The sequence below is a fragment of the Nyctereutes procyonoides genome, unplaced genomic scaffold, assembly GCF_905146905.1.
Source record: "Nyctereutes procyonoides isolate TBG_1078 unplaced genomic scaffold, NYPRO_anot_genome, whole genome shotgun sequence".
Classification (NCBI taxonomy): domain Eukaryota; kingdom Metazoa; phylum Chordata; class Mammalia; order Carnivora; family Canidae; genus Nyctereutes; species Nyctereutes procyonoides.
Window position 1 is genome coordinate 14,184,977 of NW_026575146.1, and position 14,870 is coordinate 14,199,846.

Consider the following 14,870-nt stretch of genomic DNA (forward strand, 5'->3'; position numbering starts at 1 on the left):
ATTCCAGGTCCAGGGCATAGAGAACCAGAACTTGACTTCCTCGCCCCCACAGCCCTTTGGTCCCCCAGGACCACCCTATCACCCAGGACCTCCTTCCCACCTCAGACACCCCTCTCTTGCCACGTGAGCCTTTTCACAGGCAGCTCTGGTTGAGACATATCCACACTTCTCTTCTCTGCTCCCTCAAGCCACTTCTGACCCTTCGGTGACTCTGGTGTCCAGAGGAGTCAGTCCCTGGTTGTGGCCCCACAGTCTGGCGCTGCCTGTCTCTCCATCCTGGTCCCCCTCGATGCCCTATAGACACCACAGCCTTACTGTTGACTGGCCTCTTTCTGCTTTTGTGCATTTGCTGTGCCTGGGTCACCAGGGTCACCTGGCTTACCCTCTCTGTCTCCTCTTCTTGTTTCTACCAGCATGCTTCCAGGTAGAACTTGGCCTCTGTTGCACAGGTTTCCTTCCCTGGCTCAGCCACAGCAATCCCAAAGCATCTTGTTTGTAACTCCCTTATAATATTTCTCAGTGACTTCCTTATCTGCAAATAATTGTAAGCCTATATCCTCCATTGGGTTCTAAGCTCTTTGAGGAGCTGCATTTTATTCATCTTTGCTATTGCTCTTATACACAAATATTCACATATGGTTTAAACATACTGATAAACTTTTAAATTTTTTTTAAAATTGATCTGAATGAGGTAACATAATTGGGTAGTTTGTGTTCAAACTGATACCAGCACAACTGGTATTTCCTGAGAAATACCAAGGGTAAGAATGGATTCAGAGCTAGATTCTAGTTCAGTGATTGCGGAGGAAAGGAGAGGTGAAGAAAAATGTGCCCAGATTCACCTTTGTGACTTCTTTCACCTATACACACGAGTGAGTACACTGGGACACATCATCCTTGCTCCCAACCTGCGAATCTCAGCTCAGTGAACCCCCATTGAGAAACACATGCCTGACATGTTCTAGTTAGCTTCTGGTCTTAAAAAGGCTAGAATGATACAGAGAAAGTATTTCTAGCAGTTCCCACCTGTGACTTTTTAAAGCAAAAATGTTAGCTTTTTTAGTTCCTAAGTGATCAACAGAAAATGTGAAAATAGATTGTGATTTTTTTTTCCTTTTTTTTCCCCACAGCACAACTATCTTGCTCAGGTCACGTCTAATATCTGGGGAACCAAGTTTAAGATTGTGGGGTTGGCTGCTTTCCTGCCAACCAACCTCGGTGCAGGTAAAAACCATGTCCTCTTCTCTGCCTGTTCTCCAAACTGGAACTGAGACTAAAAAAGACCATTCAGATGAGCTGTTATGGCACCAGAAGATTAACATGTACTTTATTTACCTCTAAACTTTGACTCTACCCACTGTGATTTCACGAAAGTTAGAATTATTACTCAAATTGGTTTTTGGCCAGCAGGGCTTTCATTTTTTTTATGTAAGCCCTGACTTAGGAAAAGACTGAAACCAGCTGCAATCTCTAACAAAGATTTGATAGGTTTCTGTTATTTTTATTTCTGGCCTTTCACTGTGGGCAGGTTTTGGTACCAGTATCTTTAGGTTCTGGCATCAGAAGAAGGTTGAGGAGAAAGCATTAAAGATTGTAAGAAGCTGGCTGTTAATATGGCTCTTTGTGGTAAATCCTTATAGATTTCACTTAGAAGTCCTGGATAAATATTCTTTCCTTGAGAAGTTTGAGACACTGAAGGAAAAAAAATCAAGGGAGTAAAAGCTAGGCTAGAACCTGACATTCCATTCTTTTCTGTACTCCTGCTCAAATGAGTAGAACTAATGTGTCCTGTCTACTTGGGGATGGTGAAGGAATGAAATGACAGAAGGTCCTTCTCAAAGCAGCTTCATGCCAATAGGCACATCCTGGGTGGGCTGGGGTCATGTGCTGCCCACCCTTTTCCCCCAGCCTTGCTAGATGGCCTCATCATTTGGCACACACATATCCCTGTGGAAGGCTAGGCTTGACTGTGGGTGGTGGTCCCATATTGAATGGCTCTGCATAACCTGCTAAAATGGCTTTTGACAAAATCAGAGTCTGCCTATTAGAGTTGTTCCAGACACGGTTAGATCCTTTCAATTAAATAATTCTTGGGGCGCCTGGGTGGCTCAGCGGTTTAGTACCTGCCTTTGGTCCGGAACATGATCCTGGAGTCCCGGGATCGAGTCCCACGTTGGGCTCCCTGCAGGGAGCCTGCTTCTCCCTCTGCCTGTGTCTCTGCCTCTCTCTGTGTCTCTCATGAATAAATAAATAAAATCTTTAAAATCAAATAAATAAATAAATAAATAAATAAATAAATAAATAAATAAATAATTCTTGCAAACCAGATGTTACGAAGACCTATGCCCTATGTGTATCTTAAGAGACTTATTAAATTGTGCTGCATTCAGGTTTTTCATTTTGAGGTTTCTCAGATCAAAGAAAAAGAGTAAAAGTAAAACATAAAACTGCCTTAGGAGGGCAGCCCGGGTGGCCCAGCAGTTTAGCGCCACCTTCAGCCCAAGGCCTGATCCTGGAGACCTAGGGTCAAGTCCCATCTCAGGCTCCCTGCATGGAGCCTGCTTGTCCTTCTGCCTGTGTCTCTGCCTCTCTCTCTGTGTCTCAAACGAATAAATAAATAAAATATTAAAAAAAACTGGCTTAGGAAATTAACAATAGGCTGTCCCTACACATAATGCAAAAAAAATCTCTTGTAATATTGTCAACAACCTGGAATGGCTCTGATGACCACAAAAGCATATTCTTCAGTAATGCAGCCATGCCCTGCTGATGCACAAGGGGATTCTTTTTTTTTTTAAGGTAAATACTTAGGTTGATTTTATGAGGCTTTCAGACATTAAGTTTGAGAAAGTTAGTGGTTTTCAGAATTTGTGTACATGATGACAATGAAAACAGTAAAATGAATCAAATAGTAAGACTTTTTTTAACACCCTTAATAACGTAGTAAGCTATGCAAACATCTATTCCTAGGTTACATTCATTTTGATCTCTTATTTTACATTTTAAACTCTGATATTTTCTTCTGAATATAGGTTACAAATAATCTTATGTATTAACTCACAGTTTTAATACCACAAAGTTACCTGTTTTACCTTGACTGTATTTTTATCATTTAGTGTAGGATATGCTTTTTAAACTAGTTACACACTTCAGTAATGTGCACCAGGGGATTCTAATCACCATGGGATGAGTATTCTCTTACTCCCATCCATATGCTGAGAACTGTAGTATACACTGAAAAGAGGAATGGAGTCTTCATACATCTTTCCCTTCTGGATGTTGAATAGATCCACACGTTAAGTCCACAAGCACCTTGAGACAGGAGAGCCTATATGTGTCTTCAAGGTACATAGTGCTCCAGTACAAGGAATTCAAATGCCCAGGATAAAATCTTTCTGTAGGACTACAGTGAAACCATTGTCCTAATCACTGACCATTTTTTAAAAAGAGCATTTTAGCTATTACTATTCATTTGTCAAGCTAAGAGAATTTTCCACTTGATCCCTATCTCTTGGATTCTAGAAGATATGTTACATGTGGCACCCTATTAAATAATCTCTGACACTCTAATGGATTCAAAAGTGAGTACTGTTGGATATATTTTATATTGGATAGTTTATTTCCTTCGATTAGAATTATCTGGCCCATGAAATTTTGTTTTTGATTTTTTGCTCTCCCCATTTAAAAAATATAGAATAAATTCAAAATTGAAAAGATTTGACCTGCTTCTCCCTCTGCCTGTGTCTCTGCCTCTCTCTCTCTCTCTCTCTGTGACTATCATAAATAAATAAAAAATTAAAAAAAAAAAGAAAAGATTTGAAATGCAGTATATAGTAAAACTCTCCTCTTCACCTCTGGCCACCTAATTTTCTTCCCCCTGGAGGCAACTGATGTTATTTTTTTAATTCCTCCTGAGATTTTTTTTTAAGATTTTATTTATTCATGAGAGAGACAGAGAGAAAGAGAAAGAGAGGCAGAGACATAGGCGAAGAGAGAAGCAGGCTCCACGTAGGGAGCCTGACATGGGACTCGATCCCGGGTCTCCAGGATCACACCCGGGGCTGAAGGTGGTGCTAAACCGCTGAGCCACCCAGGCTGCCCCCTCCTGAGATTTTAAATTTGACTTTTTTTAAATCAGTCTGAACACCAGAGAATAGCATTTTAATGCATTAATTCCTTAGCTGTAGAGAACCACCCAGAATTTTAAGCCACAATTCATATTCTTTTTTGTGGGCAAGAGAGGTGAACACATAAATAAGGCCCGTGTCTTATTGGAAAAGTTGTCTGAGCCCACAGCAGCCCAAGCCCAGCCTTATAGAGCATTACACCAGGGAAGGCTTGCTGGGCCATGGAGTGCCAGCCAGCAGACCACTGGGCACCAGCAGAGTTTCACAAAACATGAGAATGACAATAATTCAAGAATTTCTACTTACCACACAGGGAGTTGTATTAAACATAAAAGACGATGGCACAGTTTCATCCTGACTCTAACCTACCACGAAAGCTAAATTCAGATTCATGTTTTTTTTTTTAATTATTATTTATTTATGATAGTCACAGAGAGAGAGAGAGAGAGAGAGGCAGAGACACAGGCAGAGGGAGAAGCAGGCTCCATGCACCGGGAGCCCGACGTGGGATTCGATCCCGGGTCTCCAGGATCGCGCCCTGGGCCAAAGGCAGGCGCCAAACCGCTGTGCCACCCAGGGATCCCCAGATTCATGATTTTTAACCGATTTTGTCTCCTCTAAATATTTGAGTTGCCATCCAGGCATTGTCTTAAATGTCCCTGCTGATGAAATAAAATCTTAGCATGTAAAGAAACAGTGTGGAAGTTCCCTGAATCTCTATCCCGATCATGAAACTGAAGTTGAAAGTCAGGAAGACAAGAAACCCAGTCCCAAGTAAAGGCAGTGTTTTATTCTGACCTGATCCATGTCACCCATCTCTTGGGTTGCTGCAGATCCCCCTGAGCTTGGCACTCTGCTCATCTCAACTGTTTTTACTAAATTACAATTCTGACTGTAAATGAGGCTTTTAAAAAATAGATATATCCTCTCCCAGCTCATTCCAGAAAAGCATGTAAGTCTAGGACAGGTTTTTGACATTTGAAATGTGTGGTTCTGTAGATAGACCACTTGGCAAAGTGACTGGAAATCTAAAGCACGGCTGGGGTGGCCGGCAGTGTATGGGAGGGAGACGACTGTCCCCTGCCTGTGCACATCTGTCTTCTGCGGGCAGGGACCTGCACCCCCACTTCTCTTCTTGTGACTCTCCCCTCATGCATGTCCCTGTTAATGTGCTTTCCTCCTTCCCACCAGTAATCTATAAAACCAGCCTCCTGCATCTCCAGCCGCGGCAGATGACCATCTATCTCCCAGAGGTCCGGAAGATTTCCATGGACTATGTTAATTTACCTGTCTTCAACCCAAATGTTTTCAGTGAAGATGAAGATGATTTACCAGGTGTGTTCTTAGGGGGTCGTGACGGGAACAGAGTGGTAAGTAGTGGAGGATTACCATGTGTCAGTCTATGCCTGCCGCCTTGGTTTAGAAAAAAATATATAACTTCCTCAGTTGGTGGGTGTGGTGGCACATCACAGGAAAAAGGTCATGCTGTCTCCAAGCTTTGAGGGGAGCTACCGGAGCAAGGACGACGCTGGTGGCCATGATAGCTCATGTCCACAGAACACTCTACCATCTTGTTTTATCTTCACAGTAATCCTGAGTTATGTGCCCCGTTAGAGAAGTTACCAGGACTGATGAGAATTCCACAAAATCAGAACTAACACCGGCTCTCGTTGGCCCTAGGCTAGCCCCCATCCTTTCAGCCCCTGCCTAGAGAGCAGCATCACTCAGTGGTCCTGCGGCACCCACAGAACCCAGTGTCTCAACCCTGCCCCATCTCCAGGACAGAAAGCCTTTACGTTCACCCATCTCTCTCCCAGTGTGCAATGCACATCTCAGTGTACAGAAGCCTGGTCTGAGTTAAAGGTTGAAATCCAGTACAAGCTTTTGAAATCCCAGTATCCAAATTTTCAAATATCTGTAGCATATTAATTTAAGTGTTTTCTAGGAGGAGGGGATCCTGTTTTGATCAACAGTACAATGATTTCTAAGTAGTCTGCCAGTTATTTCTATGTTCCTGTTCTCAAAAAATACCTACCTGTAATTTTATAGATAGGAAGACTTCTCTACTTAGAACCAAACAGGGTTCTGAAAGTCTCTGGTTTCTGAGCCAGAGGAATCCTACATGAGCCACTGACTTCTTTATTTGGTGGTCCTAGAACAGGACTATGGCCCTCCCCAGGAAAGGGAAGGACACACATACCAGCTCAGGCTCTGAACTTGGGGGAGCTGTTTACCTTCTCTTAGCCCAGTTGTTTACCTTCTTCACCTGTAAAATTACTTGTATAGGACTTTCTGACAATTAGCCATCTTGGTTCTCCAGTGGTATAGCCCTCATAGGTGTAGCAGGTGTTCTAGATTATCCAAGTCCTAATCAGCAAGGTTTTGCAACCATATAAACCTGCAGTTTGGTGAAGACCTTTATAGCACGTTTCCTACAATTTCAGAATCTGGGATTCAGAAGTATCTTTTATACTTTCTCTATCACGCCCTCCCTGTGCTTCCAGATGGTGACTGACTAGCACAGCTCCCCCTAATGGTCAGCCCTTGTGCTGCTCCTCCTGTCTGGGCTTCCCAGGCAGAGTGGGGAGCATTTTGTCTCAGGGCTTGCACATAATGCTGGTGACAGATTCTTCTCTTTAGCAGGGAAGACACCTGCCCTCAGAACTCCTTGCAGATGAGTGAACATCTGGAGGAGGGATCTGAGCAGGAATAATAAAAAACTTGAGACAGGACCTAGATTCATGTAACCAGGAGATAGTTACATCTCACTAGAAGGCCCCAAGGAGGGGAGAATCTGTGACAGGCACCAAGGGTGGGCTTAGCTTTTGATGAACTAGCAGCCTTCATTCTGTAGTTCTGGTAAAAGATCAGACAGCCTTTGCAGTTAGCTAGTTAAATCCTGCTTCCTGCTCATGTACTAGTTGCCACGGCACTTAAAAGGCCCAAATGAGCAATTCTCATTGCCAATGCCCAGTGGTACTCTGAGCACCTGCATGTGGTCTGTAGATCATTGCTCACATTCATACTTCATTAAATCCCCTCTGTGTACAAATAGGATATATTTACAGTGTTTTACAGAGGGTGGCTGTACCTTACATACTGTTTGAAATGCTAAAACAGAAAAATTAGGAAATGATCCTTTCCTAATAATGCTTATTTGCCAGAAGATTTTTTCATTGGTATCTCTACTGCATTTTACATGATTCTCTTTACAAAAACTTAATTTACATATGTACTTCAGATACACATCTGCTGTGTGACATTTCCCATATTGACCAATCCATAATTGTGGATAAACCTACCCAGGACCCTAGGCATTATGAATGCTCAGTGAAGTATCATACCATACAGTAGCTCTCTTCCTGCATGAAAGAGTGGGCTATTTTATGAATTCAAGAGTAAAAATCATCTTTAAACAGTTAAGTATTTAAAAATAAAAAAAATTTAAATTAAAAAAAATGTGGTATTTGCCATGGTACCATTTAGGTGCCAAATTCAGAAAGTTCAAAAGTTTATTCATTGAAAAGCTTTGACAGTGCCTTTAACCAATGGACAACCAAGCTGTCCTGCAGAACTCACAAATTACCTGTGTACACCTTCCAGAAACTTAGAGAAACTTTATATATAACTTGTGTGAAAGGTCTGGCTTTCCCCAAGCAAACACATCTCTGTCTATAACAATTGCATTTTGTATGCAAAAAGGACTGGATGAGTTGAGATGTATTACTTATTATGACCCAGTTTCATGGCACTGTTTTGTAAGCAGTCCATTTTTCTTTCCTTCCAGTGACGGGAGCATCTGGTGTACCTGAGAACAATCCACCCTGCACCGTGAACATCCCTATAGCACCCATCCACAGCTCGGCGCAAGCCATGTCCCCCACTCAGAGCATAGGCTTGGTACAGTCCCTGCTGGCCAATCAGAACGTGCAGCTGGATGTCCTGACCAATCAGACCACTGCAGTAGGGACATCTGATCACGGAAGTGACAGCGCTACCCAGTACCCAGTCTCCAACCGCTACTCCAACCCTGGCCAGGTGATCTTCGGAGGTGTGGAGATGGGCCGCATCATCCCGAACCCTGCTCAGTTGTCCCTGCCGCCGCCGGCACAGGGGGCGATCCAGCTGTCGGTGGTGGACCATGGAGACCGAGACCATGACCACCTGCAGAAGGCTGCCAAGGCCCTGCGGCCAGTGGCTCAGCTGGCTGCCGAAGGGGACGCAGTGGTGTTCAGTGCCCCACAGGAGGTCCAGGTGGCGAAGATGAACCCCCCACCTCCCTACCCGGGAACCATCCCCGCTGCCCCAACCACAGCAGCGCCCCCACCCCCGCTGCCGCCCCCGCAGCCCCCAGTGGACACGTGCCTGAAGAAGGGTGACTTTTCACTGTACCCCACAGCGGCACACTACCAGACGCCCCTGGGCTATGAGAGGATCACCACCTTTGACAGCAGCGGCAACGTGGAAGAGGTGTGCCGGCCTCGGACGCGGATGCTCTGCTCCCAGAACACCTACACTCTCCCCGGCCCTGGCAGTTCAGCCACCCTGAGGCTCACGGCCACTGAGAAGAAGGTCCCCCAGCCCTGCACCAGTGCGACCCTGAACCGCTTGACAGTCCCACGCTACTCCATCCCAACGGGAGACCCACCCCCGTACCCCGAAATCGCTGGCCCGCTCATGTCCGGCCGGAGCGCTGCCCAGAGGCCTGACAGTCTCATCCACGCCACACTGCGCAGGAACAACCGTGAGGTGGCGCTCAAGGCAGCGCAGCTGGCCGAGCCTCCGCGGGCCCCGCCGCAGCACCCGCCCAAGCCCAAGGGCGCGGCGCAGTTCCCAGCGCGGCCCCCGCCCGCCCTGTACACCTGCAGCCAGTGCAGCAGCGGTGGCGGCGCAGGGCGGCCCGAGCCGGGCGCGGGTACGGGGGGCGTGCAGCCGGGATCAGGCCTGGCACACGCCGCCAGCACCTCACCCCTGACCTCGCAGTCATCCTACAGCCTTCTGAGCCCGCCGGATGGAGGCCGCGACCGCGCCGACTACGTTAACTCGGCCTTCACTGAGGATGAGGCACTGGCCCAGCACTGTCCGGTAGAGAAGCCCTTGAGGCACCCCACGCTGAGCGAAGCTGCTGTGGCCGTGAAACGGCCACCCCCTTACCAGTGGGACCCTGTGCTGGGGGAGGACATTTGGGTCCCTCAGGAAAGGACAGCCCAGACTGCAGTGCCCCACCCCCTGAAACTGTCCCCTCTTATAGTAGGTCAGAGCCAGCACCTGGACGTGTCCCGAGTGCCCTTTGTCTCGCCGAAGTCTCCTGCCAGTCCTACTGCCACGTTCCAAACAGGCTATGGGATGGGAATGCCGTATCCAGGAAGCTATAACCCACCCCCTATGCCAGGAGTGCAGACTCCCTGCTCCCCAAAAGATGCCCTGTCCCCAACGCAGTTTGCACCACAGGAGTCCACAGTGGTCCTACAGCCAGCCTACCCACCCAGCCTCTCCTACTGCACCTTGCCCCCCATGTATCCAGGAAGCGGCACCTGCTCAAGTTTACAGCTGCCACCTATCGCCTTGCACCCCTGGAATTCCTACAGCCCTTGCCCGCCTGTGCAGAACCCCCAGGGCACTCTGCCCCCCAAGGCACACTTGGTGGTGGAGAAGCCCCTGGTGTCCCCACCGCCCACCGACCTCCAAAGCCACTTGGGTACAGAGGTGATGGTAGAGACCACAGACAACTTCCAAGAAGTCCTCTCCCTGACAGAAAGTCCAGTCCCCCAGCGGACAGAGAAGTTCGGAAAGAAGAACCGGAAACGCCTGGACAGCCGTGCCGAGGAAGGAAATGTTCAGGCCATCACCGAGGGCAAAGTGAAGAAGGAGGCAAGGACTTTGAGTGACTTTAATTCCCTGATCTCCAGCCCCCGCCTGGGGAGGGAGAAGAAGAAAGTGAAGAGTCAGAAAGACCAACTGAAGTCAAAGAAATTGAATAAGACAAATGAGTTCCAGGACAGCTCCGAGAGCGAGCCTGAGCTGTTCATCAGTGGGGATGAGCTGATGAACCAGAGCCAGGGCAGCAAGAAAGGCTGGAAGAGCAAGAGGAGCCTGAGGACAGCCAGTGAGCTAGAAGAGTTCAAGTGCCGGAAAGCCAGTGAGAAGGAAGATGGGCGGCTGGGCAGCCAGGGCTTCGTGTACGTCATGGCCAACAAGCAGCCTCTCTGGAATGAGGCCACCCAGGTGTACCAGCTGGACTTCGGGGGGCGGGTGACCCAGGAGTCGGCAAAGAACTTCCAGATTGAGCTGGAGGGGCGGCAGGTAAGAAAGCATGTCTCAGGGCCTGCCCAGAATGCCTGCTTTCTGGTCTTGACTGGTCTCTGGGGGTTTTTAAAAACCTGGTGAAGGCGGGGGGTGGGGGGTGGGGGGAGGGGGATCCCTGGGTGGCTCAGTGGTTTGGCGCCTGCCTTTGGCCCAGGGCGTGATCCTGGGGACCCTGGGATCGGGTCCCACATCGGGCTCCCTGCATGGAGCCTGCTTCTCCCTCTGCCTGTGTGTCTCTGCCATCTCTCTCTCTCTCTCTCTCTCTCTCTCTCGTAAATAAATAAAACCTTTAAAAAATAAAAACCTGGTGAAGGGTATCAGTGCTTTGGCCTTCTAGGAGCCAATGAGAAATACAGAAAACAACTGATACCTCTTAAGTGGGGCCAGTCATGGTTATAACTTACGGTGTGCTTATTGCTAGCTTTTATTTACTTTTCATCAAAGCCACTCACGTACTGATTTTTTAAACGTTAAATGATTCTGTGAGATCCAGGAGGAGAACCAGTAGGCTCCTGCCCAGCTCCCGGCCCACCCCCAAACCACGCTCTCCCTGTCGTGTGCTCCCCAGCTGTTTTTTCTGGCATTTGACACTCCCTTTCTAAAGGACATGTTCTCACTTCTGTTTATTGATTTTTCGGTTTTTTACATCACATATCGACTTCTTCCTGAGGAAGGTGAGGGTTTGTTTTCTTCACCCCCACCACCACACATACGCACGTGAACTTCCCCTTTTTCTTCCTTTGTGTAGAGTCATTGATTATCTCATTATGCTAATGATTTACGATTTTATAGCTGAGCCATGTATTATGGCTTAATTATATTTCCTTTTTTATTGTATAGTTTTCTTTTCCCTAGACATAATAATTAGCCAGTGTTTGTTCATTTCTGTGTCTTTATTACTAAGTCATTCCCTTGATTCTCTGGCATAATGTATATCCCCTTGTGTTACATTACACACTGGGTGACTTGTCAGTTTTTCCTGCTGCAACCAGAAATGGTAGCTTTAACCCTGCTGCATAACTGTTGTTCTGGCACTACACCTCTTCCCCACCCTGGGAATTCCCTTCACCTCTCGTATTTAAATCTCATTTTCATTAGTTCACTCAACAAATACCTATTGAGCACCTGCTACTTGTTGGCAGTCTTCTAAACCAGAAGTCGGTAAATGGTGACCCACAGACCAATCCGACCTGCTGCCTCTTTTTATAAATAAAGTTTTATTAGAACACAGCCATGCCCACTCACTTAAATATTGTCTAAGGCTGCTTTTGTCCTACAAGAGAGTTGTGGCAAAGACCCTGTAACCTGTAAAGCCTAAAATGTTTGTCATCAGCCCTTCAGAGAGTTTGCTGGCCTTGCTCCAAATGCTGAAATAGAGCAATGAGGAAAATAGAGAAAGTCACTGTCCTCGTGGAGTTTACCAAAAATAAAGACCATAAACAAACAAATATATGTATATAATATAGTGTTAGATGGTAACATGTCACACTAAGTACTGAAATGACCAAGGAAGGCAGGCTCAGGAGATGGGAGTGCCAGGGGAAGGTGGTGGACTGTGTTGTATTATCTCTGAGCAGTGACATTTGACTGTAATGATTGATGTGTCTCTTAGCCATCTATTAGCCTATGGAGTCTTTCTTATACTTTTTCTCTTCTCTGTTTCCTTGATAAGGAAACCATTTTATTTGACCTCGGGAGCTTTCCATGCTCTGAATTTTTGCTCAGTATTTTTCCACTGCAGGTTGAATATGTTCCCCCCCCCTCCACCCTTTATTTCTGACAAACTCATAGTTAGATGAATAAGCTTGACCCAGAGTCACTTTGGTTGGCAAACTTGCCTCCTGGACTGTGCCGACTCCCTCCCTCGGGAGCCACCCTGATGTGGTTGTGTTTCCCACTTTGTTTTCTTTTCATGTCTTTGCTTCTCTGCCCGCCCCAACCCTACCCCAGGTGATGCAGTTTGGGAGGATTGACGGCAACGCGTACATTTTGGACTTCCAGTACCCCTTCTCAGCTGTGCAGGCCTTCGCAGTTGCCCTGGCCAACGTGACCCAGCGCCTGAAGTGAAAAGACTGGTGTCGGGTGAAGAGAGAAGCCTAGTCAGCGATGATGCTTGAGGAGTCACCCGGGGCCCCAGATGACTGGGGCCAGAAGACACGGACAAAACTGGAAAAATCCGTCAGGCCCGGGAGACAGACTGACCTTTAGTTGTTGTTGTTTGTTTGGGCTTTTATAATCCTTTGTTTCTCTTCTTCTTTTTTTTTTTTAAAAAAAAAAAAAAACGAAAGAATACAGAAGTGTGGTATGTGGAAGCAAAGGGTGCAAGGCACCTGGTGTTCTTTAGGAAACGTAGTTGCTGTGGTAATGTCCCACTGTGTGTGCTTCTGTCAGATGCCAGGACAAGGGGCCCTTCGGAAGGAAGGTGGACCACCTTCCCGCCTGCTGTTCTTTGAGACTAGGGAGTGTGCATTATTTTCATTCTCCACACATCTAGCTTTATGACTCGTTCTTATCATAACCACTAGGGTGAAAAAAAAAAAAAAACTCTTTAAAAAAAGACAACCAAAAGTCCTGAAGGTACAGGTTCTCGTAGGGGGCCATTTCATTCACGTGTGTGATATTATTTCCCCAAAGGTGACTTGACCAATGATGGGTATTGTGGCAAATGCCCTGTGTTTGACTAGTAGGAGTAGGCTTTGTACAGGGGTGCTCTGACCAGGTATAAACACAATTTGCTCGTGCCGATGGGGGAGGGGTGGCAGGTAAGGAAGGAGCTCCTGCACATGGACACGTGGGTGGTTTACACAGTGTGACTTAAAATAGTACAAGGGCTGTGCTTCCCTTTGGAGGATGTTTACATTTGAAGACTCCACCCATTTTATAACATGTCAGGATTCCATAGATTCAGTGGTGATTGCCTACGGGAGAAGGCAAGAGACAAAATGGAAAGATCCTGGCGTGTGGTGGGGTAGCGACCTTGTCACCTAGTGCCCTGGTGAGTCACTAGGTGCTCACTCTCTGAAAAGCAGCCTTGTCCCCTCCCCCTTTTATTGTTTAATCTGGAAAGTGTGGCAGAAGACCTGGTCTCTCACAGTGGGTAAGGGTATCGCCACACTTTCTCTCTCTAAAAATGCTGAGGATACTGATTTGAAAGCACGCCTTTCTTCTCCTCAGCCAAATTAAAATTCAGTTGACCAGAAATGTTTTCTTATAGTTTAGAAATGTAACAAAATTGTAAGCATTTGCCAGGGTATTAAAACATAGAGGTATAGTCATCTCTTTGAAAAAAGTCCCTCAATTATATCTAGGAGGAAAAAATGTTCTTTATTAACTGTACAGACTGTTCACTGAGGAGATAAGCCACTGGGAACACATTATTAAAATTATAGTACTTTAGATAGCTGGTTGATTTAAAAAAAAAAAAACAGAAAATCCCCTGAGGTGATCTTCCCCCCCCCCTCCTCCTCCTCCCTAGGGGACACCTTGGGCAACATCCAGCCCTGATAACAAAGCCCAGCTCACTGTTGCCAGCTACCCACACCTGTGATGTTTTTAGGGCAGGAGCCCAGGAGCTGTCTACTGGCAGAGGGTCCTCAATTGGGATTGTGTTTGGAGCAGACAAATGAAAGACACTATAGAAAAGTCTTTTGAAAATATGTATTTTTACATTCCTTGTTTTGGTTTAAAAACTAGAGAAGAAACTGGCCCGTTCCTTACCCCATAGCAAGATGATATCACTCACCATTCTCTTCAAACCCTGAAGAAACACAGATGAGGACATCTCCCAGCTAACATCAGAGATTTCCATCTTATATTTTAAAATATTGAACCTGATTCTTTGTGGGTAAATTCTTCAAGAAAGAATTTAGCAGTGTATTCAGAATTATATAATTCTTTTATAGGAGTTTCTGTAGCTTGGTAAGATGTTTCAATGCTTATTATTAGTTGTGCAATAATGGTTATGGCCTATTTCTAAAATAATTTAAATGCAGTTCCCCTGTTTTGTTGTCCAAGAGATAATTATTTATCTTGCTTTAATAGTGTTCTTAGGAATTATTTTGTTACTCTGTACTGGTGAGTTATGCCCATTTTATTTATTTAGAAAAATAGTGTGTTTGTAATGAGTTATTTGGTAGCAGCATATTTTGCTGTGAGAAATAAAGAGGATATGATAGAAGGTGTTTTTTCTGCTGGACAATTTGTAACTTTTCTAATTGGGAAAAAATTCCTATTAATCCTTTAAAAGTAGGTTTTGTTTTGGTTGGGGCTTTTTTTTTTTTTTTTTATCCTTTGGTATTGATTATATACAGAACAGTAGATTTCTTTGAGATGACAGATCCTAAAATAATATTGCCCCTTCTTTTGAACATTTTATTTTTAAAAAATAAAAGGTGCTATGAATGAAATGAAGAGGAAGGACGGCAGCAAAGGAAGGCA

At 45.7% G+C, this 14,870-nt stretch overlaps 1 protein-coding gene across 4 annotated transcripts in view; it reads left to right on the forward strand.

The window, feature by feature from the left end:
* Positions 1-14,610, forward strand: part of TULP4 (TUB like protein 4) — a 228,275-nt gene extending 213,665 nt beyond the window's left edge. For all 4 annotated transcript variants that reach the window (XM_055310466.1, XM_055310465.1, XM_055310467.1 and 1 more), the window contains exons 12-15: positions 1,131-1,224; positions 5,319-5,462; positions 7,915-10,430; positions 12,384-14,610. In XM_055310466.1, coding sequence (XP_055166441.1) covers positions 1,131-1,224; positions 5,319-5,462; positions 7,915-10,430; positions 12,384-12,500 — 2,871 coding nt within the window. In that variant the 3' untranslated portion in view covers positions 12,501-14,610. The remainder of the gene's footprint in view (positions 1-1,130; positions 1,225-5,318; positions 5,463-7,914; positions 10,431-12,383) is intronic.
* Positions 14,611-14,870: the final 260 nt, after the last annotated feature.